The 24,766-nt window shown below is 41.4% G+C and overlaps 1 protein-coding gene across 1 annotated transcript; it reads left to right on the top strand.

Annotated features, from left to right (window-relative positions):
* Positions 1-5,181: 5,181 nt before the first annotated feature.
* Positions 5,182-18,486, top strand: star2 (steroidogenic acute regulatory protein 2; the record flags this gene model as incomplete). Its single annotated transcript, XM_080789348.1, has 7 exons — positions 5,182-5,245; positions 6,790-6,933; positions 7,426-7,562; positions 8,253-8,441; positions 10,812-10,996; positions 15,519-15,612; positions 18,379-18,486. The coding sequence occupies 7 exons, from the start codon at positions 5,182-5,184 to the stop codon at positions 18,484-18,486; spliced, it is 921 nt and encodes a 306-aa protein (XP_080645474.1).
* Between the last annotated feature and the right edge of the window lie 6,280 nt (positions 18,487-24,766).

Genomic DNA, 24,766 nt, shown 5'->3' with positions numbered 1-24,766 from the left:
AGTATAGAGCTGATTACTATAAAGATGCCATTTTTCTTTGTGCTGAAACCTTTAACGTGAATGATTACATGACACTCTTTTAACCTGTATGAGCTGATTATAATGAGCTGCTATATCTAGCTGGTATATCTTTATTCCAGCTCAGTGGCCTTGTGGTTAGACTAGTGTCCACTCTGAGACTGGGAGGTTGGGGTTCGATCCCCAGCTGGGTCATACAGTGTGCAATGTACTGTATGTGCTTATTCTAAACTTTTGTGTTTTGTGTCGTGGTTTTTTTCCCCCGTAAATGAATGTGCGCCACTTGATCGTTCCACAGCGTGTCACAAAAGCTCAAAGTAGCAGCGTCGCTTGTAGATGTACTACTTTTGAATTGGAATCCTGAAAAGTTATAGTTTTGGACATACAGGGTTTCCATCCGACAGAGACGATATTATGCAAGTGCATGGAAAGTCACTTTGTTGCTTTTGTTCCATGTTCTCCCACAGAGAGGATTAGATTGGCAGAAGTCCTTGAAGTCCACTTGGCAAAGAAGTTGTCTGACAATTCACTTGTTTGACGAATCCATGCAATATTGTGCTCAATTTAATGATCTTCCAGTCTGTGCATGGGTCAGTATTATAAAACATTCTGTGAATTAAAGAAAAAGATTGGTGACGCAAACTATGCAATCGCTCCAGGCTGACTGTACATTATCTCCAGTGGTGTACTGTACTCAAGCTGCACAAGTTTACAACTTTGAGGTATTTATTTTTACGTTACTGGAGTATTTTAAATTTTCTGTACTTTTAGTTTTACTCCAATACATCTCAGAGGCAATATTGTACTTTTTTTTTTACTCCACTAGAAGTATTTGAAAACTTTATTCACTAAAGTTTGACATATTATTGCTTATAGCAGCTTTAACTACATTGTGATACCAATACTTTTGTACTTTTACTCAAGTAAACTCTTTATTACAGACATTTATTTGTAACAGAGTATGTGAGTATGGTTTCCACCACTGATTTATCTCCACTTAGCTTATCTCTGTCAGGGTGAGGGAGAAAACTGGCGTCATCTTTCGCTGCGCCTCATGGTCACATTTCTGGGTTCTGTCGACCAATCAGGTTAGAAATGGCCAGAAATCTGAGGAATGCCCTCGTGTGTGTGTGTGTGTGTGTGTGTGTGTGTGTGTGTGTGTGTGTGTGTGTGTGTGTGAGAGAGAGAGAGAATGCGAGGCGGGCAGTGAGGCCGGACGAACTATGATAAAAAACATGTTGATTGTTAATATGGCTTGCGTCAATTATGTTTGTTATCAAGGCCAGACTGGGAACACAAATCAGGCAGAGGAATGTAGGCTAAATGACAATGTCACAAAGTCATACGTGTCTAGCCAAATAAAAAAAGAATTAAAAAATGATAATATTAAAGTAGTTGGAGGCAGTGCAGACAAAGCATAGCAAATATCTGATCAGGCCTGCATCTTTGTACCAAATAAAAATAATAATAAATAATAATAATATTAAAGTAGTTGGAGCAGTCAGACAAAGCATAGCAACCTATCTGATCAGGCCTGCATCTCTGTACCAAATAAAAATAATAATAAAAAATAATAATATTAAAGTAGTTGGACTTGGAGCAGTCAGACAAAGCATAGCAACCTATCTGATCAGGCCTGCATCTCTGTACCAAATAATAATAATAATAATAATATAGTATAGTTGGAGCAGTCAATATGCAATGTGGTCCTATGGAGTGAGTGTGGAAATATAGTGGCTCTCTCTCTCCATTGTCAAAGTTTCCCACCCTGATCTAATACCTGTTAGATAAGACCTGTTATGGTAGCCTACGGGGGTGCCAAAGGGATGCTCACAGGTTCGCACCCTCAGTTGCAAATTCTGCCCCCTCAGCTTAAGTTTTTATATGTACATAATTGTTTTACTAGGCTATATAAAATTAATGTGTGCTCCTCCATTTTCAAACTCAGTAATTTCATCCTGGAGCCGAGTCTGCATCCAGAGGGTTGTCAGCCTTGAGGAGGGAAGAAACGTATGCTTCATGCTTCCAGTCAACAGGTATGTTCTGGGCTGTGCAGAGAGCACTGGGGGGGGGCAGGGGCTCAAACTCCAGAAAATGGCACATGTGTCCTTCCCTTGTGCCATTTCATGTCATTGGACAGTCCAATAAGCAATATGTTCTCATTAGTCTGAAACTAAAACTGACTGATGGCAGATTAAAAGATAATTGATTATGATAAGTGGAATTTATCATTACTTGTCAAATGTTCGTCTTGAAGCGCCAATGGAACTTATTGGCCCCCCACACAAGCCCTTATTGGTCCCCCACACAAGCCCTTATTGGCCCCCACATAAGCCCTTATTGTCCCCCCCACACAAGCCCTTATTGGCCCCCACACAAGCCCTTATTTTCTTTTGGAGAAAGGGCAGGTGCTCAACCCCCTGTAGCCCCCCGCCCCCCCCCCCCCCCCCCCCCCCCCCCCCTCTGCACGTGCCTGGATGGAAATATCAGTTATGGGTTTAGCAACAACTCTCAACAACAATATCTCAGAAGATCAAGGACATCGGGGCCAGTTAGGAGACTTCGAAATTCACACCAGGTTCTGCAGATGAAAAAGCCGCATTTTGTGCCTCAAATATATGTGCCCAGCCCTTTTGAAATGGCCATTAAAAACTTTTGACATTCACTTTTTGACAAGAGATTCCTGCAAATTTGGCGGGGGGGGGGGCAGCAACTGCTTTTCAAAATTTGATTGATTGAATGATTACTGGAAGTATCAGAGGATGACAGATACATACTACTCTGCTTTTTTGTGAGAGCTGAACACTTATTTCTGAGGATACGAAAAAGAAGCCAATCATCACTTCCCCCCCCCCCCCCCTTCCTCCCTCATCTAGACTGAGTGGCAAAACATTGCGCAGCTTTGGAGTTTGAAATCGCTCAATCAATCACTTCTAACCCTAACCCATATGTACCACCTGTTTCTAAATTGCACGTAGCGCAGGAGGCAGCAGGACATTGCGTTATTGAAAAAGAGCACTTCCAAAATAATAAAACAAAATAATCACCTGCACAGATTTTCTTGACAGAAAGTACCGGTGGACATTCTGAATTGAAGCTGTCCGTACAGCTGCAATGTTGGTGAGTTTAACGTTGTTTAATACAATCAGATAGGACTTTTCTGTTTGGATGTATGGTCTGCCAAGGCCAAAAAGTTGTTTTTTGGTACTCAGTAAGTCAGTATAGGTGTGAATGAGAATTATAGGCCTATATTGTTTTTAGTTGCAGGGGCCTCTAAACTGTTGGCCAGAAGGCAAGAATTGATATTCCAGATTTAGGAGGTGAAAGCTGTGAATACTGGACTACTCGCCACGGTGCTTTCCCGTTTTTCCTCCCGGAATTTTCCCCAGTGAGGGGGATAACTTTGTAATATGCTATTGGCTGTTTGTATTCTTTTTGGAAAAATATAAAAAGATACTGCTGTGGAAAGGCTATATTATTACCTATAAACAATTTAGTATTATTTAGTATATGTAAGGTTTTGCCCCCTCAAATGGTACCTCGTCAGATAATCCCCACATATCCTACAACAACTTCTGTGAACAGACTTCACTGTAGTAGCTTTTCATAAATTATATTTGTACTTAGGCTGTTCTGCTGTCATGAAAGTTTATAGATAGAGAAATTCAAAGTCCAGCCGTCTGCTGTCCAGCCTCTCCCACCCCTCACTGGGAAAAATTCTGGGAGGAAAACAGAAACGGGGCGAGTAGTCTTGTTACCAAAGCTGTGTGCTCTAATAGATTACACTTTTTTGAGCACCTGCTCATGACACAGACAGCTGAATCATACCCCAACAACACCATTAAGGGCATTTTTCTGTCTACGCCAAGGTTTCCATACCAACAAATGGACACAGTGCAGAACATACTCTCCCCGGCTTCACAGTAGAATGCCCTGGCCCCTATACAATTCAATTCAATTCAAAGGGCTTTATTGGCATGAGAAAACATACGTTTACATTGCCAAAGCAGCCCCTATACATGTCCCCTGTAAACATGTTCACTTCAGCTATTGTTTATGACCATAACGTATGCAGTGAAGAGGATGATTGCCTGGAAACCAGACGGAGAGATTGAGATTTAGATGGTAAAACCTGCTACTGTACGTACCTCGCTTTCAGAGTATAAAGACATCAATACACTTATCTATGGCAACATTTTTGAACATGAGACGGAATGGTCCGCAGCGGGGAGACATATGGCGCCTCGCCTTGCAGTCTCAGCTCAGTCCAATGTTGCCGTTGGCTTTGCTGTTGTGCCCATAGGAGGCAACCTCTGGCATTAGTCCGTGGAAGCTGGTGCTCCGTTCCACACACAGTCATAGTTGCTCTGACAGAAATACTGGGGTCAGATATAAAGTCCTCTGAGACAGCCTCAGAGTTAGACCCTACACTACAGTATACCCACTCCAAGGTAACTTCAGCCCAGCAGCACATGTGGTTTGAGTCTGGCCAGTCCACGCATGCACACATGCACGCACACAGGGGCAGAACATAATCTCACATACAGTAATACATATAGATCAAAACTATGCCTAACAAATCTAAGAATACAAGAACTGTCCCACTGAGCGGTCGGCAGAAAACCATTAGGGCGAGCGTGTTATAAGGCAGGCCTTCTGTTTACCAACCAAATGGACTCTTGCAGGACTAACTCTGAGAGTGTACAAATGGAACCAAATGGACCCTTACATGACCGTAACTCTGAGAGTGTACAAAAGGAACCAAATGGACCCTTACAGGACTTTAACTCTGCAAGACTGTCACCTTTTATACACTCATGAGTGTAAAAGGATCCAAGTGCTGAGAGTTTACAAAAGGAACCAAGTGGACTGTTACAGGACTGTAACACTGAAAGCACACAAAAGGAACCAAACAGTCCATTTGTAAACGATAACGTCCTTGGGGTTGGGGGGGGGGGGGGGGGGAAAGGTTTGACAACCACTGTTTTATGTGATGCTTTACAAGCGTGCGTGCATGGCCCTGAGGGGGAAAAGAATTCAGAATAGATTGTATAGATTTTCCGCAGGCTCTTATCTTTAAGGACGTCCTTCACACAGGCTTTATAAAGCCCAGCGCTGAGAGGCTGCTGCTGTCGTGTGTGTGTGCCAAGACGGACAATAACTATGCTGCCTGCCGTCGTGAAGCTCTGCTGTGGAATAGCCTACCCACACCTGAGGACCATGACAGGTAAATGAAGAGCACTGTAGAGCCCTGGTTCCAAAACACTGGGTCGGGACTCCATTTGTGTGTCGCGGACACATTTCTATGGGTCCCCTTATACTTTTTTTCCTACATTTGGATTTTTAATTATTGTTATTTCAAAACACCCCCCCCCCCCCCCCCAAAAAAAAAATCTGAAAAAGCTAAACTTTTCATGAATTAAAAACAAAATTCAATAACGTTTTTATTCAGTAACTTCAATAACAATCTAAGAAATTCCATAAATTGGAACAAATATTTAAGAAGTAGCAGATCTACAAGCTCACAACGCGTCGGCTTCGCACCGCGTTGTGAGCTTGCAGATCTGCTATTTTCACTAGTTTGGGTCCCGGGAGAATGTCTAATTTCTGTTTTGGGACACGTACGGTCTAAAAGGTTTGGGAACCATTGCTATAGAGGAGGGAATGGCTCTGTTGTCCCACATTGTGCTGCTATGCACTGCCGGGGTTATTGGAAGCGGTTGAGAGAAACTTTAGTACATTTACTCAGGTACTTTGCAAGTACAATTTAGCGTTTACTGGAGGTATTTTTTTTAGGCAAATATTGCACTTTTTACTCCACTATTATTTGGCAGTTACTTTGCAGATATATGGGTTACTAATACAAAACATGTATTATTATTGTTGTTATTGTTATTTTTAATAATAATAATAATAATAATTCGGGTATTCGGCTTCGGCTATTCGAAAATAGCTGATGTACAAGTTCACAACACGTCACAATGAGACACGCCGTGAACTTTATTTTGAAAGAGCTGGACCAATTATGACTTTTCTATTTTGATGCCAATACTTGTGTCCTTTACTTAAGTCAGACTTTAAATGCAATGTATTATAAATATTGTACTATTTCTACTTTAACTTACGTAACTTTCCTCCTGCGCAAGTACTGTAATTTTTACCGCTGAGTCTCTGCAACCTGGGGGCAATCTCTAATTGTGATGTTAATAGAATGGAATTATCCATAGATAATAGACATGCATTTCTGTTATGACAGCAGTTCTGTTATCATCGCTGTAAAACTGTAATGAAGTAGACCTACTCCACACTTTTAACATGACACTTACATGATACGGTTTACTTTTAATTAAAAACAAAAGTACTTTTTGGTTCTTTACACTACCGATGATTAACCTCTACTTTGGAGGCGGACATGATCTCTCGTCCCATTTTAGATTGCAGTGTAGGAGTTATCTTAGGACATCGTGGCTGTTGGGCTAGAAACCTCAGATCTCCATGTTTCAAATTCTCGTATGTTCTTTTTCATAACCCCACTATTTCATCTTACAAGAGTGTCGTGTTGTGAGCTTGTAGATCGGCTATTTTCACTGTTTTAAAAAAGAAAATCTATTTGGAAAAAGGAATGGTTTTGGACATACAGTACAACAAGGTTTCCACCCGACTGCGACGGCATGTTATCAGGTTTGGTGTAAAGATATGGGGACTCATTAAAAGATGACTCACAGGGCGGATCGTCATTTGAAGTTCTTTGTGTTTCGTTCCCACACACAGGACTGCAGCGCACAGCCGTGGTTGTGATTGGCCAGAAGATATCGTCGCGCCGGAGGCATCACCCCGCATGGTCTCGCATCCAGCTTTCAGCTGAGTGGATACAGAGCTATATGGGACTGGTGCAGCCTGCTTCAAATACTACTGGTAAACTAATATTTTCTATATTCTCACACGGTATTCATTTCAAGGACGGACCCCCAGTTTGGCATGCAAAAAGGCCACGGACGGTGGACCCTCCATAACTCAGAGGTCCCTTTTCTACCAAAATAACTTTGATTCTAGAACTGGTTCTGTTCATGATTCTTGGAACCTTTTGGTGCTTTTCACGGAACCGGCACAGTCTGGCAGCCATGTTTTGGTTACAGTTCCGAACCAAGTTTCAGGGTTCTGAACCAATTCACTCTAGACTGGTTCAGCATTGGCAGGAAAAATAGAACCGAACCGGTTGAAGTTGAACACTGATAGAAAAGGGGCCAGTGAGTGTGCAAATGGACCTCTAAGGGTCCACTGGGAATTACCGGGAACCCCGGGACTTGACTTTGAAAACCACTGTCTTTTAATATACATTTTATTGAGAGTTTGATTACTGAACGATTCATATATAAAATAAATGTGTATGTATAATTGCTGATGCAGAAGCCAGAAAGGAGGATTCAACGGCTGTTCCTCTGGAGGACAAAGACCTGTTCTACGTAAACCAAGGCCAGGAAGCGCTGAGGAGAGCACTGGATATCTTGAGCGACCAAAACGGATGGAAGACTGAAATTGTAGAGGTAACTGTCTTGTGATTAATCACAGCGCTTAAAGTAGTTAGCCTGCATGGCTCCAGCCCCTGAATCGCTATAGAGCGTCGCAGTCCCGCCCCCTTTCAGAACGACGAGTGGCCCAGGAAATGATTCTCCATTCATTTTCTCCATTCTTCTTTTCAAAAATTGTGACAAATCATGACAACAAACACAATATTTTGTGCCGCTCAAATAATTTGAAAGAAGAAAATGAAGGCAGGATACAACACTATTTGTTTTGTTTTTCTTCTTACTAATTATTTGATCGGCCCAAAACATTGTAATTATTGTCATGATTTGTCACGATCCGAGTTGGCTTTGTCCGCGGCGTAACCGTCTTTAAATAAATACTTTTTGAAAAGCCTATGGAGAAAATGAATGGAGAATAATTTCCTGGGCCACTCGTCGTTCTGAAAGGGGGCGGGACTGCGACGCTCTATAGCCACGGCCAGTAAAAAATATGTTACGGGCGGTTCAGGTTCTGGTGACCCTTATGTAGCCTTGGTTGAAAATCTGATACCACAGCTACGGCCAATCAGCGCATTTTCAACTCGTCAAACAACAAACATGGCTGCCCCCACTGTGGTAACCTGCGACCATATTGATCTGTTTAAATTAACAGTGTTTTTTTTTTGCTGCAAGCCCAACCTCTTGTTTTAATTCCATCCTGTCTTCCAGGACAACGGTGACGTGGTCCGTAGCAAAACCATGCCAGGAGGAGGAGGAGGAGGAGGAGGAGGAGGAGGCTCCAAGAAGGTCTTCCGGCTGGAGGGCGTGCTCGATGCCAGTCCGGAGGAGCTCTACGGCGCCCTCTTCCTCAGAGTGGAGGACATGCACACGTGGAACCCCAGCATCCATCGCATCAAAGTAAGACACACATCAGAGTGGTGTAGTGTGTAGGACAGTGGTTCAAAGTAAGACACACATCAGAGTGGTGTAGTGTGTAGGACAGTGGTTCAAAGTAAGACACGCATCAGAGTGGTGTAGTGTGTAGGACAGTGGTTCAAAGTAAGACACGCATCAGAGTGGTGTAGTGTGTAGGACAGTGGTTCAAAGTAAGACACGCATCAGAGTGGTGTAGTGTGTAGGACAGTGGTTCAAAGTAAGACACGCATCAGAGTGGTGTAGTGTGTAGGACAGTGGTTCAAAGTAAGACACGCATCAGAGTGGTGTAGTGTGTAGGACAGTGGCTCCCAAACCTTTTCATGTCAAGGACCCCCACATTGACACTAATTAGCCCCGCGGACCCCCATTTGAAAAGATATGCCAGGGACCTCCATAAGAGAAGATGTGTACGGCTCTAGCAGTTTAATGTCAAGGACCCCCCAGTTTGACATGTATTAGTCTACGGCCCCCCATTTAACGGCATTTCATGGGACCCCCAATTTATATTGTAAAATCAATATTAATTTACCGTAACTGAGAGTGTACAAATGGACCAGTTAGAGTCCATTTGTACACTCTCTGAGTTACAGACAAATAATGGTCCATTTGGTCCCTAACTACCATTTAGCTGGGGACCCCCTGGAACTCCCTCAAGGACCCCTGGGGGTCCCCGGACCCCATTTTGGGAAAAGATCTTTACCAGAATCAGAATCACATTTTATTGTTCGATCACAGTGACAAAGAAGAAAAGTGCAAGAAGCTCCATCTTGCTGCAGGGCACTTGCTGCACATGGTGGATGAACTCCAATGCATTCACACTTTTTGATTGATTTTTATTGATGAAGTTAAGTCAGAAATGTAAACGGCACAGTCAGATATTAATGTAGGCTATAAAAGGATAACACAAAACAAGACCTCAGGACTATTGTTTCCATTGTGGTCCTATGTATTCAATGCATCAACACATAGCATAGCACAAAAATACATACATCATCGACAAATGAGTACTGTAGATCTGCTGCTGTTTTTGAAGAAAATATTAGAATCGGCCTCGCGTCTTATAATGGGCTCATGAGGAGAACATTTCAGGACAATAATGTGAGTGAGTTCAAAGCACTTGAACGCTGCTTGCATTACTTTTACACCCTCGAACAGAGATGAGGAGGCATCTCAAAGGGCTTATCCTTTAAATAAATGTCAAATAAATGTAAATTAGCGCTATGCCTCTTAGGCCTGGACGCTGCTGGTTGGTTGGGCTTTTCCACATCTTGCTATATCAATATTGTCTGTTCAAGTTATTGATCTTGCTCGTTGCAGGCAGCCGTATAATAAGTATAGTACCACTCCAGGGCTTTTGTTTCAGTCCTGCTTTAACCTGGGCTTACCCAGGGTTTATCTCCCAATAATGACCTCCTCACGGTGTGTTATCTATCCCCCATGTGGCATAGCTCCCACACGAGGAGAGCCATGACCAAAACGATGAATTATATATTTTTTTAAACAAATGTGTAAGTGGGCCTGCTCTCTCTAATCCATTAAGACCTGAGGCAGATTCTACAAACATTGAGAACTGCTGTTGGCCTCCGAGTGGAGTCATTTGCGGAACGGAGGATTATGGACAATATTCTCTCTACGTTGTCCTCAGACGAACCCTCCATCGGCGTACCCCTCGCACCCTTTTTATGTTTTACTGCAGGATAGAGTGAGCACCTTCAGTCGAAGGCTGTACCTTCCCTCCCCAGAATGCATACGGAGCGCTACAGACTCTTTTCATGCCACCTGCCATCAGACTCTATAGAGCGCCACAGTCCCGCCCCCGACTAGGGCCCAGGAAATAATTCCCTGTTCATTTTCCCCATAGACTTTTCTAAAAGTATTTATTTACAGATGTGTATGCCACGGACAAAGCCAAATCCTGTTATGACAATATACAGAGAAGGAGAAAAGTCCGCACACAGTCTTTGCTCCAACAGTGTTTATTTTTGTTAAAACGCCGACATTATTCAGGCCGTGAGCGGCCTTTATCAGATGACAGGTGTCACCTGATGAAGGCCGCTCAACTTGGCTTCAATATATTTTTGACCAGCTCCTGTAGATTGTCTGGAGATGTGCGTGCTTCCTGTTGGATCCTATATATAATATATATTATGTAATATCACATACCCGTAACCTGTATCAGAATCCACTCTACAGTACCTGCACAGAATACAACTAACGCTGCAAATCCCAACACGTGCAGATGCATAAACATATTATGCCATATGCGCCAACATTGCTGCAGCTCAAATGATACATGCCTGCAGACTCTCAGCGGCACTAAATGGGACGTTGCCTTTGGTGTTTTCCTCGCAGGTCCTCAAGCACGTCGGGCCAGAAACCGTTGTCACGCACGAGGTGTCCGCGGAGACGGCGGGCAATCTGATTGGCCAGCGGGACTTCTTGAGTGTCCGACACAGCTGCAGGCACGAGTCCTGCATCTACCTCGGAGGAGCGCCGACGCAGCTGGAATCCTTCCCACTTCAGAAAGGCTTTGTTAGGTGAGGAAGGCCCTTCCTGGCTTTCATGATATATGATATGATATGATATGATATGATATGATATAGGGATGCACCAAATGGGAAGTTCTTGGCCGAAACTGAAAATACAGTAGGAAACAGTTGGCCGAAAACCGAATACTGCATAGTCGAATATGATTACTATTACGGTATATAATATATTTATATATATCTTTTTTTTTTTTTTTCAGTTATTGTACCATTGCTGTCATAGCCATACGAAAGGTAACCGAGGTTCTTTGACTATTCCGTTTCAGCTCTAAAATCATCCGAACCGAATACCGGATATGCATTATTTTTGCCACTATTCGGCCAAATTGTTTCGGTGGCCGAATATTCGGTGCATCCCTGATATGATATGATATGACAGTGGTTCTCAACCAGTGGTCCGGGGATCACCAGTGGTCCTTGAGGGGGTTCCAGGTGGTCCCCAGCTGAATGATGGAGAGTTGGTAACCAAACGGACCCTTATTAGATCTTTAGCTCTTGAGAGCGTAAAATGAAACCAAATGAACCCTTATGGTTTCATTTAAAATTACTGTTAAACATCTACATTACAAGAAGTCTACACAATTAGAGAATGTAGAATGATTGTTATTTTGATCAATGTTTGCCTGTCTCTCCTATGGTGCCAACATCAGTACAGCATGGAAATGTGGACAAAAACCAAGAGAGGCTAAATCTCATCATGGTTTCATGGTTTAAATGCTGAATAATGTATGGCCCATTAAGGTATCAAAAGGGTTGAAAACCACCGTGATATATGATATACTGTATGTGCTATGATATGATATAGTACTTTATTGTCAGCTCGCACTGAAATTTGTCTTGCAACCCCCCAGCGGCCTTGTATGCAACACTCACATACTCACATTTGACACAATACAGGACAGAAAAGAGAACAAATTGACACACCGGTGTATATAAAAAATAAAGACAAGAGCAATTGATGGCCACAGCTCAGTCTATAGTCCTGGCCAAAACTCCTGATTGAGCCTCAAAGTCGACGGATGGACAAATAAGTACCTTCAGTCTGACCTTATTGTATGCTGCTGCTGCTGCAACACCACATCTCCTTCCTGAAGGCAGCAACCTATACTCCCATACAAAACATGGCTATAGAGCGTCGCAGTCCCGCCCCCCTCGAGAGTCCCGGAATATAAATCGCTGTTCATTTTCCTCATAGACTTTTCAAAAAGTATTTATTTAAAGACGTTTACGCCGCGGACAAAGCCAACTCTTGTCGTGACAAATCATGACCATAAACACAATGTTTTGGGCCAAACAAAGAATTAGAAAGTAGAAATAAACGGCAGGTTACAACACTTTTGTTGTTGTTTTTCTTGTTTGTAATTATTTGTTTGGTCCAAAATATTGTGTTTGTTGTCATGATTTGTCACGACAAGAGTTGGCTTTGTACGACGCTTATAAGGTCTTTAAATAAATATGTTTCGAAATGTCTATGGGAAAAATGCATTGGGAATTATTTCCTGGGGCTGGCGTCGTCATGAAAGTGGGCGAGACTGCGACGCTCTATAGTGTTTGAGGTGATATTCCTTGTTAACCGTAGGATGCTATTATCATACGTGGATTGTTAGGGTGGTTAAGTGGTTCAGGTGAGGTTAAAAACAATGTAATCTTTGTGGGGTCTTGAGGAATTGACATGCATTTAAACTATCACATTATGACACACGGCGAGTGTGATATCAGTCATACAAAGCACGTCTCTGGATATTATTCTCTTCAGGGAGCTCCACATGAAAGGGCTTATACTGGCCGTCTCCTGAAGCTATCTGATATTCATTCTCTTTTGTGCCATTTGCATGTATATAAACTACACTATAAAATCCTAACTCTTCCATTCGTACGCTCTCAGAGTTACTGCTGCTACTAATGAAGGGTCTGTTCCATTCTGGTCAAACAGAGTCAGGGTGCTGCTATTGTGCATGTTGGCTCACTGGAAATACCCTGCTACACCAGAGGGGCTCAAAGTGTCCTTGACAGTGTTGCCAACTCTCCAGTAACGGAAGTAGCTAGTGGCTCCTCGAAAAGTAGCTAAAAGTCGCTAGGGGTGGCGACTTTTTTGCGTCCCTAGCGACTTTTAGGCGCCCCTAGCAACGAAAATATGTAGCCAGCCCAGAAAAACATTTGTCATTTATGTGCACTTAGTTTGTATCATCTCTTCATTTGATAACACATCGTTTAAACTCATTGTAATATTTAAAAAAAACATACCTCAATTCAACTAATGTTTAGAACGCTATTTTGTTCCGATCCATACAGGAATTAGAAGGTTAATACTTTATGCATCCGAGTGTGTATTTTATTTTTACTAGCAGACTAAACTGAGCTGCCAGTGCTTCCTCCTTTCTTGCTCTGTCGAGCTCGAGGGGCGCGTTCGGAAATACCGCACCGGAGCGCACTCGCCTAGGCAGAGCAAGAAAGGAGGAAACACTGGTAGACAGTCTGTGCAGTGTGCACATAACCGAGCCGAGGAAGCCACTGGGCCTGCTGTAACCTGTGAGCCAGACCAGACGCGCCGACCACTTTTAGTTTTGCCAATTTCGCGGATTTGAGGCTGAGAAAAAAAAAAAAAAAGATTTTATCTCTGGCGCATATCTGGCGCCTGTCAACACGATTTGTCCCCAATTCACCAGGGGAAAAAAGCTAGATTTCTCGCCAGAAGCTTTTCACTAATTCAGTCGCTAGGGGGGTCTGGAAAGAAGCTAAATATGACGACAAATCCGCTAAGTTGGCAACACTGGTCCTTGAGTGGTAAATGGTGCATTTATATAGGGCGCTTTACATTTTTCCGGTGGGCCGCGACCGTATGATTTTTTTTGACAGGCAGGCAGGCCAATAGGCGGCAGGCCACCAGGAAAGGTCCGGGCGTGCTGCCATTCTGCCAGTGCCATCATGATAATTTCACTGTACCTGTATCAGTGCGTGACAAATAAACCCTCTACAAAGGGTTGTGTAGTTGTCTTTTGGTTTGTATCATTTAGGCCTATGTTGTTCTGTAAAAGTGGTGGTATTAGGGCCGTGACGGAGTGGGCGGTAGAGTTTCTGCTATCTGCGCGCTGGTTGTGGTGGGCCGGTCTGGGCCAAATTCACGCGAATTGTAGTAAAAAAAAAAAATGCAAGAAGCTCCATCTTTCTGCAGGGCACTTGCTGCACATGGTGGATGAACTCCAATGCATTCACTGGACCAAAACTGATCTAGAAAGATGGCGACTTCCATTGCAAGGACTGACAGGCTTCATTTTACGTTCATGTTAGACCCGGGGAACGCTTTGTCCATATTTTTTACAGTCTATGGCATCACCACATGGCATACAAATAACACAAAAATACATATCGACAAATGAGTACTGCAGATCTGCTGCTGTTTTTGAAGAAAATATTAGAATCGGCCTTGCGTCTTATAATGGACTCACATGAGGACAATAATGTGAGTGAGTTCAAAGCACTTGAACGCTGCTTGCATTACTTTTAAACCCTCGAACAGAGATGAGGAGGCATCTCAAAGGGCTTATCCTTTAAATAAATGTCAAATAAATGTAAAGTAGCGCTATGCCTCTTAGGCCTGGACGCTGCTGGTTGGTTGGGCTTTTCCACATCTTGCTATATCAATATTGTGTGTTCAAGTTATTGATCTTGCTCGTTGCAGGCAGCCGTATAATAAGTATAGTACCACTCCAGGGCTTTTGTTTCAGTCCTGCTTTAACCTGGGCTTACCCAGGGTTTATCTCCCAATAATGACATCCTCACTGTGTATTGTCTATCCCCCATGTGGCATAGGTCCCACACGAGGAGAGCCATGACCAAAACGATGAATTATATATATTTTTTAAACAAATGTGTAAAAAACTAATAATAAAGTGTTTAGAAAGAAAATCTGCCTAATGATGATACGGTTTTCTGAGGTGTTGAGAGTCAAACTGGCGAGAGTCAAACTGGCGAGAGCTGCCTCCAGGGGTCGACGGCTTGATTGCCGGCCATTGTAGTCGTAGATCTACTATTTTTTGTAAATCGTGAAAATGTGTGCAAATCTTTGAATATATTCTTTCATAGCAAACATTTTTTAACTCTTATCTTTGCTTCTGGGGGTCCCTGCCACAACATATTTCCAGATGGGGGTCGGAGGCCAAATACATATAATATTTCTTGTTAAGCCCTGGGCTCAGGATGCCATGGCTCAGAGCCCAGGTGGAGCAGGCTTTATTACCCTCTCCCCCCTATACTTTTGTAAACCCGTTACGGACGCACACTGATGCCATCCCGTATGTAGGAAGGACCCCACAGCCCTCCTACTACAGACCAAGTAGTTAAAAATAATCTACCATATTATCATCATAATATGCATTAGTGAGGTACCGGACCAGTGCTGTGTTCTGTGTGATTGTCCGTTTTGATCATTTTAAGAACTCCGTTCCACTGTGGTTATTGATTTGACTTGTTGTGTGCATGACGGACAATGTGCTTGTTGTGTGCTTGTTAACAGAGCGGAGGACGGGCCCACGTGCATCGTTATACAGCCAGTCGCAGAGGATTCTGGGAGGAGTCGCATCACGTGGCTTCTCAACATGGATGTGAAGGTAAGATCTTTCTTCACACAGTGTATATTTTTATTTCCTGAACTCAAACAATTTTGAAATTGCTCATAACTTCTTCACAATATTTTCGAAAATAGCATATCACAATGTGTGTTGTGAGCTTGTAGAATGGAGTATAAAAAAGGGCTAAATCTTGTGAAGGTCTTACTTAATACTTAATACTCACTTTTACCTTTTCACGTCGTTTTTTGTAAACCTGAAGAATAAACCCCACTTAAACTGCAGCATCGGTATAGGGCACAGCAGTTGCGGACGTTTTGTGGGGCCACAGATCGAAAGTCCATTCCACAAACATTTGATTTTGTAATTATATTACATACTATATTCAACAAATACCCTTTTTATGCCGTTTTCAAATATGTTTGACACAAAAAACATAAAATGTGTTATGGTCATGATTCACCAGGAGCCTGCCAGCCTAAAATAATGAATAGGCCTATACTGTACATATTTTTCTACATTTCTATGGGGTAAAAATGAATGGACTTTCGGTCTGTGGTACCTGACGACATGGACACCAGCCCACCACTAGGCTCTATAGTGGGGGAATGCTTTCGGTCTATGGTACCAACATGGCCACCACTAGGCTCTATAGTGGGGGAGTGCTTTCGGTCTATGGTACCAACATGGCCACCACTAGGCTCTATAGTGGGGGAATGCTTTCGGTCTATGGTACCAACATGGCCACCACTAGGCTCTATAGTTGGGGAATGCTTTCGGTCCGTGGTACCAACATGGCCACCACTAGGCTCTATAGTGGGGGAATGCTTTCGGTCTATGGTACCAACATGGCCACCACTAGGCTCTATAGTGGGGGAATGCTTTCGGTCTATGGTACCAACATGGCCACCACTAGGCTCTATAGTGGGGGAATGCTTTCGGTCTATGGTACCAACATGGCCACCACTAGGCTCTATAGTTGGGGAATGCTTTCGGTCCGTGGTACCAACATGGCCACCACTAGGCTCTATAGTGGGGGAATGCTTTCGGTCTATGGTACCAACATGGCCACCACTAGGCTCTATAGTGGGGGAATGCTTTCGGTCTATGGTACCAACATGGCCACCACTAGGCTCTATAGTGGGGGAATGCTTTCGGTCTGTGGTACCTGACAACATGGACACCAGCCCACCACTAGGCTCTATATTTGGGGAATGCTTTCGGTCTGTGGTACCTGACAACATGGCCACCACTAGGCTCTATAGTGGGGGAATGCTTTCGGTCCGTGGTACCAACATGGCCACCACTAGGCTCTATAGTGGGGGAATGCTTTCGGTCCGTGGTACCAACATGGCCACCACTAGGCTCTATAGTGGGGGAATGCTTTCGGTCCGTGGTACCAACATGGCCACCACTAGGCTCTATAGTGGGGGAATGCTTTCGGTCCGTGGTACCAACATGGCCACCACTAGGCTCTATAGTGGGGGAATGCTTTCGGTCCGTGGTACCAACATGGCCACCACTAGGCTCTATATAATAGTGGAGGAATGCTTTTGCGGAAAATAGCAGATCGACAAGCTCACAACGTGTCGTGCTGCGAGTTGTCGATTGGCTGTTTTCAGCTAAAGATTTCCACACAATAACTGAAAACAGAAGTCAAACACACAAACTTCATTATTTTTCTGGCCATAGGGTGCAAGTTTCAAATTGTCCTACTGTTATCTACTACAAATACTGTTAACATTGAGTGACTGGAGTTTCTCCCAGTGGTGAAATGTCCCTTTTAATATGGGTTAAACTAGGCTATCACATTATGACAGTATGACACGTACACAGCGAGTAAAGCTGTTGTCAAATTCATACAAAGCACGTCTCTGGATATTATTCTCTTTAGGGTCTACCACATAAAGGGTTTAACTGGGCCTGAAGCCATCACATTTGCATAACATAAATGAAGTTCCCGGTGTTTTCGTTTTCTCCCCCTGCATTTATATTTGATTACATTCCTCTTTGAAGCACAGCTCAGTTAGAATGACATAGACATGCCGGATGCTGACAGTGACAGACAGGCAAGGAAAAGCAAAACACAATTCCATCCATCACAGTAGGAGCTAATGAAGATGATGGACAGAAGTAGTGGTGGAGAATAACAGAAAGCTAGTTGTGGGGAAAAAAGTACTCAATTTCTTAATCGGTATCAATACTGGCTGCGATATAGTAATACTAACGTTAAGTAAAAGTCCGGAATTCATGTACTGTACTTGAGTAAAAGTATTGGCCAAAGTATTGTCATCAAAATATACTTAAAGTAGCAAAAGTAGAAAGTGCTCATTATACAGAAATTGCAGAATGTCCCATTTCAAGTTTTCAAATGCATACAAATATTTTGAAAATAGCAGATATACAATACAAGCTTGCAATGTGACTCATCATGACGCATTATCAATTAGCCGAAATATATATAGGGCTGAAGTGGTCAATGTATGTTTTCGTAAGCAGCAGGGGATCTTGTAGATATGCTATTTAAAAAAAAATCAAATTATTTTTATAGGGCCATTAAATGTAGTGGAGTAAAAAGTACAATATTTGCCTCTGAGATGCAGTATATGTTGCTCTCCTTGCCATGAAAAGGTTACTGATATAGTAACAGAAGTTTAATGGTTTCTGTTTTATTTTTATTTTTATTTTATTTATTTTTTTAGAATTGATCTCAGGTCTTAATGGGTTAAGAAAAACACAGCAAACCACAAATCCAATAAAGAAGGACGAATTTGGTTTTTGCAATAAATAAATGCTTTCTCTTTTCAGGGTTGGCTTCCTAAATCCATCGTGAATCAGGCCTTGCCCCGAGCACAGCTGGAATTCACCAGGCACCTACGAAGACACTTGACGGCACGAGCCGCTCTGGGCCGATAAGAGTCACACACACTCACAAGGGAATACCAGTAGTCAGGGGATATTAATACAATCTGGGAATACATTTCTTACCCATACATTTCTTTACCAATGTAGAGAAAGGTTTGTAAAGGTGTCTAGTAACGCATCTCACATTGGTTGAACTTGTGAGCTGCTGAAAGTTGGGGGGTACCAATAGTTGGGGTACCTACCTATATAAGGCTTTAAGTGAACTTGCCATAGCCACTTAATTGCCCAAATGTGATGACCTCATCACATTTGTTATCACGGCTATGGCTATTTGACCCGTCGCATGTTACTTAAAGCAGAATAAAAATTTGAATTTTTTAAATGTAGTCCCAGATTGCAGAATGAAAATTTGAATTTTTGAAATGTAGTCCCAGATTGGACATTCTTCTGATAATATTCCCTGACTACAGGAGAGACGCTGAGGATTTCCACATGGTTTATACTTTGCTGCGCACCAAAAATAGCCGATATATATATATAGGCTATTTTCGCAGTAAGTACAAATCAGCCTCAAATCTAGCTGGCTGATTCACGACGGTGGCCTTTCAGCGAGAGAGAGTGGACGGTTTAGTGTCGTCCCTGCAGAGAGGACGAGCCGGGGTCAGGGTGCATGGTCAGAGACTACCTCTCCTCTGCCTGTCTAGATACTGTACACACAACCTGCCTCATAATAGGAATTATTATACTACTGAGCCAACCCAAACCTCATTACCAAGCACTGTAAGACCTTGTCCTGTCAGTGGTGTTATTTCAAAAAGCTTTATACAATGTTGTTGCGAACGCAGTGAGCACTTACGAGACCTAGCAGATCATGTCTGTCTGTCTGTCTGTCTGTCTGTCTGTCTGTCTGTCTGTCTGTCTGTCTGTCTGTCTGTCTGTCTGTCTGTCTGTCTGTCTGTCTGTCTGTCTGTCTGTCTGTCTGTCTGTCTGTCTGTCTGTCCGTGTGTCCCCCCTTTGTGCCCATATATGGAGCTGAGTGATTTGTTTGTGATTGATGCAACACACTCCATATTTGGACGTATAGCTGCTTTGGGGACTCCTTATATGGTTATGGCTAAGTTAAAAACTTAACTTAAAAATTACTTAACTTAAAAAAAGAATAACTTAAAAATAAATCTTAAAAAAACCCAAATATGTACGAGCTGCGTTCGCTTCCCGCGTTTGCGCGTCTTACTGGTATATAGAACATATAGATGTAGCTCTGTTTAACAATGCTGTACGTACCCCCTCCAAATATATACTGTACTGTTTTTTTAATTATATTTTGACACTTGCTTTGGTAATGTTTTCTCATGCCAATAAAGCTCCTTTGAATTGAAATTCAATCGGAAAATCGGTATGGCATTGCTTGTTATAGTTGTTTTTTGGAATATTATTAAAGACATGAAGTGTTCAATTTGAAGATTAAAAAAAAACAACAGATACATTGAATTTTGTGTTGCCATCAGTGTTGAAGCCGGAGACTTGAACCTGTGGCCTCCTGATTCCTAGGCAGGCTCTTTTCCCAGTGTGCCACAGTGCTTGCTGAGTACAAAAAGCCAAATAGATAATGATAACTGAAGTAATTAAAGTACTGCACCCGATAGAAGAGCTGGCCAGAGTCTTGTTTCCATTGTGGTTCATAAGCATTCGAACAGCACAGCAAACAAGAGACACAATTCATCAATTTTATTTTTTTGTTTATGTATCAATGTTGTTACTCTAACTCAAAGGAAGACTATGTTGCTGCAGGTGGCAGTTAGCTCAGTGAGTTAGCACACTGGCTCCCTGATCTGGCTGGAGGTTGTGGGTTCGAACCCCACTCAACTCTTTACTTTCAAGACTGATTTCCAGAAGAACAACTATAAAAATAAAAAAGCAGTGTGAATTGGCTCGTACCAATAGCGCAGTGGGCTAGTCATACGGGACACTACACGATACCTTGACAGTTCATACCACGTGTCGACGGTTTCGGGTACTGAAAAATAACCCATCGGTGCGTGAGCAGTGGGTCACCGTGCGATGAACCTAAATAGGTTTCAATGGGGTTTCTAGGTGTAATTATGTAGGACTATAGCATGCCAAAGTTTGTGCTATTGCCATTGAGAACACAAATTTTCATCATTTTTGAGGATTTGAAATTCCTAGTTTTTCATCATTTTGGACCATGGGCTATAGCCCATATCGTACAGCATACTATAGCACGCCGTTTTTCATCATTTTTTAGGATTAAAAAAAAAAAATAAAATAAAAAAAAGATGGGTTATATATCGTTTTTTGAAATTTTGAATTTTTTTTCGGCATACTATAGCACGCCGTTTTTCATCATTTTGGACCATGGGCTATATGATGAAAAACGGCGCGCTATAGTATGCCGTACGATATGGGCTATAGCCCATGGTCCAAAATGATGAGAAAAGAGGCTAACTTTTTTTTTCAAAATTTCAAAAAACATGGGCTATAACCCATCGTTTTTGTCATTTCGTCATTTTTTTCAAATCCTCAAAAATGATGAAAAACGGCGCGCTATAGTATGCCGTACGATATGGGCTATAGCCCATGGTCCAAAATGATGAGAAACGAGGCTAACTTTTTTTTTCAAAATTTCAAAAAACATGGGCTATAACCCATCGTTTTTGTCATTTTTTTCAAATCCTCAAAAATGATGAAAAACGGCGCGCTATAGTATGCCGTACGATATGGGCTATAGCCCATGGTCCAAAATGATGAGAAACGAGGCTAACTTTTTTTTCCAAAATTTCAAAAAACATGGGCTATAACCTTTCGTTTTTGTCATTTCGTCATTTTTTTCAAATCTTCAAAAATGATGAAAAACGGCGCGCTATAGTATGCCGTACGATATGGGCTATAGCCCATGGTCCAAAATGATGAGAAACGAGGCTAACTTTTTTTTTCAAAATTTCAAAAAACATGGGCTATAACCTTTCGTTTTTGTCATTTTGTCATTTTTTTCAAATCTTCAAAAATGATGAAAAACGGCGCGCTATAGTATGCCGTACGATATGGGCTATAGCCCATGGTCCAAAATGATGAGAAACGAGGCTAACTTTTTTTTTCAAATTTTCAAAAAACATGGGCTATAACCTTTCGTTTTTGTCATTTCGTCATTTTTTTCAAATCTTCAAAAATGATGAAAAACGGCGCGCTATAGTATGCCGTACGATATGGGCTATAGCCCATGGTCCAAAATGATGAGAAAAGAGGCTAACTTTTTTTTTCAAAATTTCAAAAAACATGGGCTATAACCTTTCGTTTTTGTCATTTCGTCATTTTTTTCAAATCTTCAAAAATGATGAAAAACGGCGCGCTATAGTATGCCTTACGATATGGGCTATAGCCCATGGTCCAAAATGATGAGAAACGAGGCTAACTTTTTTTTTCAAAATTTCAAAAAACATGGGCTATAACCTTTCGTTTTTGTCATTTCGTAATTTTTTTCAAATCTTTAAAAATGATGAAAAACGGCGCGCTATAGAATGCCGTACGATATGGGCTATAGCCCATGGTCCAAAATGATGAGAAACGAGGCTAACTTTTTTTTTCAAAATTTCAAAAAACATGGGCTATAACCTTTCGTTTTTGTCATTTTGTCATTTTTTTCAAATCTTCAAAAATGATGAAAAACGGTGCGCTATAGTATGCCGTAAGATATGGGCTATAGCCCATGGTCCAAAATGATGAGAAACGAGGCTAACTTTTTTTTTCAAAATTTAAAAAAACATGGGCTATAACCTTTCGTTTTTGTCATTTCGTCATTTTTTTCAAATCTTCAAAAATGATGAAAAACGGCGCGCTATAGTATGCCGTACGATATGGGCTATAGCCCATGGTCCAAAATGATGAGAAACGAGGCTAACTTTTTTTTTCAAAATTTCAAAAAACATGGGCTATAACCTTTCGTTTTTGTCATTTCGTAAAAAAAATTCAAATCTTTAAAAATGATGAAAAACGGCGCGCTATAGAATGCCGTACGATATGGGCTATAGCCCATGGTCCAAAATGATGAGAAACGAGGCTAACTTTTTTTTTCAAAATTTCAAAAAACATGGGCTATAACCTTTCGTTTTTGTCATTTTGTCATTTTTTTCAAATCTTCAAAAATGATGAAAAACGGCGCGCTATAGTATGCCGTACGATATGGGCTATAGCCCATGGTCCAAAATGATGAGAAACGAGGCTAACTTTTTTTTTCAAAATTTCAAAAAACATGGGCTATAACCTTTCGTTTTTGTCATTTCGTCATTTTTTTCAAATCTTCAAAAATGATGAAAAACGGCGCGCTATAGTATGCCGTACGATATGGGCTATAGCCCATGGTCCAAAATGATGAGAAACGAGGCTAACTTTTTTTTTCAAAATGTCAAAAAACATGGGCTATAACCTTTCGTTTTTGTCATTTCGTCATTTTTTTCAAATCTTCAAAAATGATGAAAAACGGCGCGCTATAGTATGCCGTACGATATGGGCTATAGCCCATGGTCCAAAATGATGAGAAACGAGGCTAACTTTTTTTTTCAAAATTTCAAAAAACATGGGCTATAACCTTTCGTTTTTGTCATTTCGTAATTTTTTTCAAATCTTCAAAAATGATGAAAAACGGCGCGCTATAGTATGCCGTACGATATGGGCTATAGCCCATGGTCCAAAATGATGAGAAACGAGGCTAACTTTTTTTTTCAAAATTTCAAAAAACATGGGCTATAACCTTTCGTTTTTGTCATTTCGTAATATTTTCAAATCTTTAAAAATGATGAAAAACGGCGCGCTATAGTATGCCGTACGATATGGGCTATAGCCCATGGTCCAAAATGATGAGAAACGAGGCTAACTTTTTTTTTCAAAATTTCAAAAAACATGGGCTATAACCTTTCGTTTTTGTCATTTTGTCATTTTTTTCAAATCTTCAAAAATGATGAAAAACGGCGCGCTATAGTATGCCGTACGATATGGGCTATAGCCCATGGTCCAAAATGATGAGAAACGAGGCTAACTTTTTTTTTCAAAATTTCAAAAAACATGGGCTATAACCTTTCGTTTTTGTCATTTCGTCATTTTTTTCAAATCTTCAAAAATGATGAAAAACGGCGCGCTATAGTATGCCGTACGATATGGGCTATAGCCCATGGTCCAAAATGATGAGAAACGAGGCTAACTTTTTTTTTCAAAATTTCAAAAAACATGGGCTATAACCTTTTGTTTTTGTCATTTCGTAAAAAAAATTCAAATCTTTAAAAATGATGAAAAACGGCGCGCTATAGAATGCCGTACGATATGGGCTATAGCCCATGGTCAAAAATGATGAGAAACGAGGCTAACTTTTTTTTTCAAAATTTCAAAAAACATGGGCTATAACCTTTCGTTTTTGTCATTTTGTCATTTTTTTCAAATCTTCAAAAATGATGAAAAACGGCGCGCTATAGTATGCCGTACGATATGGGCTATAGCCCATGGTCCAAAATGATGAGAAACGAGGCTAACTTTTTTTTTCAAAATTTCAAAAAACATGGGCTATAACCTTTCGTTTTTGTCATTTCGTCATTTTTTTCAAATCTTCAAAAATGATGAAAAACGGCGCGCTATAGTATGCCGTACGATATGGGCTATAGCCCATGGTCCAAAATGATGAGAAACGAGGCTAACTTTTTTTTTCAAAATTTCAAAAAACATGGGCTATAACCTTTCGTTTTTGTCATTTCGTCATTTTTTTCAAATCTTCAAAAATGATGAAAAACGGCGCGCTATAGTATGCCGTACGATTGGGGTATAGCCCATGGTCCAAAATGATGAGAAACGAGGCTAACTTTTTTTTTCAAAATTTCAAAAAACATGGGCTATAACCTTTCGTTTTTGTCATTTCGTCATTTTTTTCAAATCTTCAAAAATGATGAAAAACGGCGCGCTATAGTATGCCGTACGATATGGGCTATAGCCCATGGTCCAAAATGATGAGAAACGAGGCTAACTTTTTTTTTCAAAATTTCAAAAAACATGGGCTATAACCTTTCGTTTTTGTCATTTCGTAATTTTTTCAAATCTTTAAAAATGATGAAAAACGGCGCGCTATAGTATGCCGTACGATATGGGCTATAGCCCATGGTCCAAAATGATGAGAAACGAGGCCAATTTTTTTTTTCAAAATTTCAAAAAACATGGGCTATAACCTTTCGTTTTTGTCATTTCGTCATTTTTTTCAAATCTTTAAAAATGATGAAAAACGGCGCGCTATAGTATGCCGTACGATATGGGCTATAGCCCATGGTCCAAAATGATG

The sequence above is a fragment of the Protomyctophum bolini genome (genome assembly GCF_963924005.1).
Source record: "Protomyctophum bolini genome assembly, chromosome: 18".
Classification (NCBI taxonomy): Eukaryota; Metazoa; Chordata; class Actinopteri; order Myctophiformes; family Myctophidae; genus Protomyctophum; species Protomyctophum bolini.
Note: the sequence above shows the minus strand (reverse complement) of the source record. Positions and strands in the feature narration are given on the sequence as shown.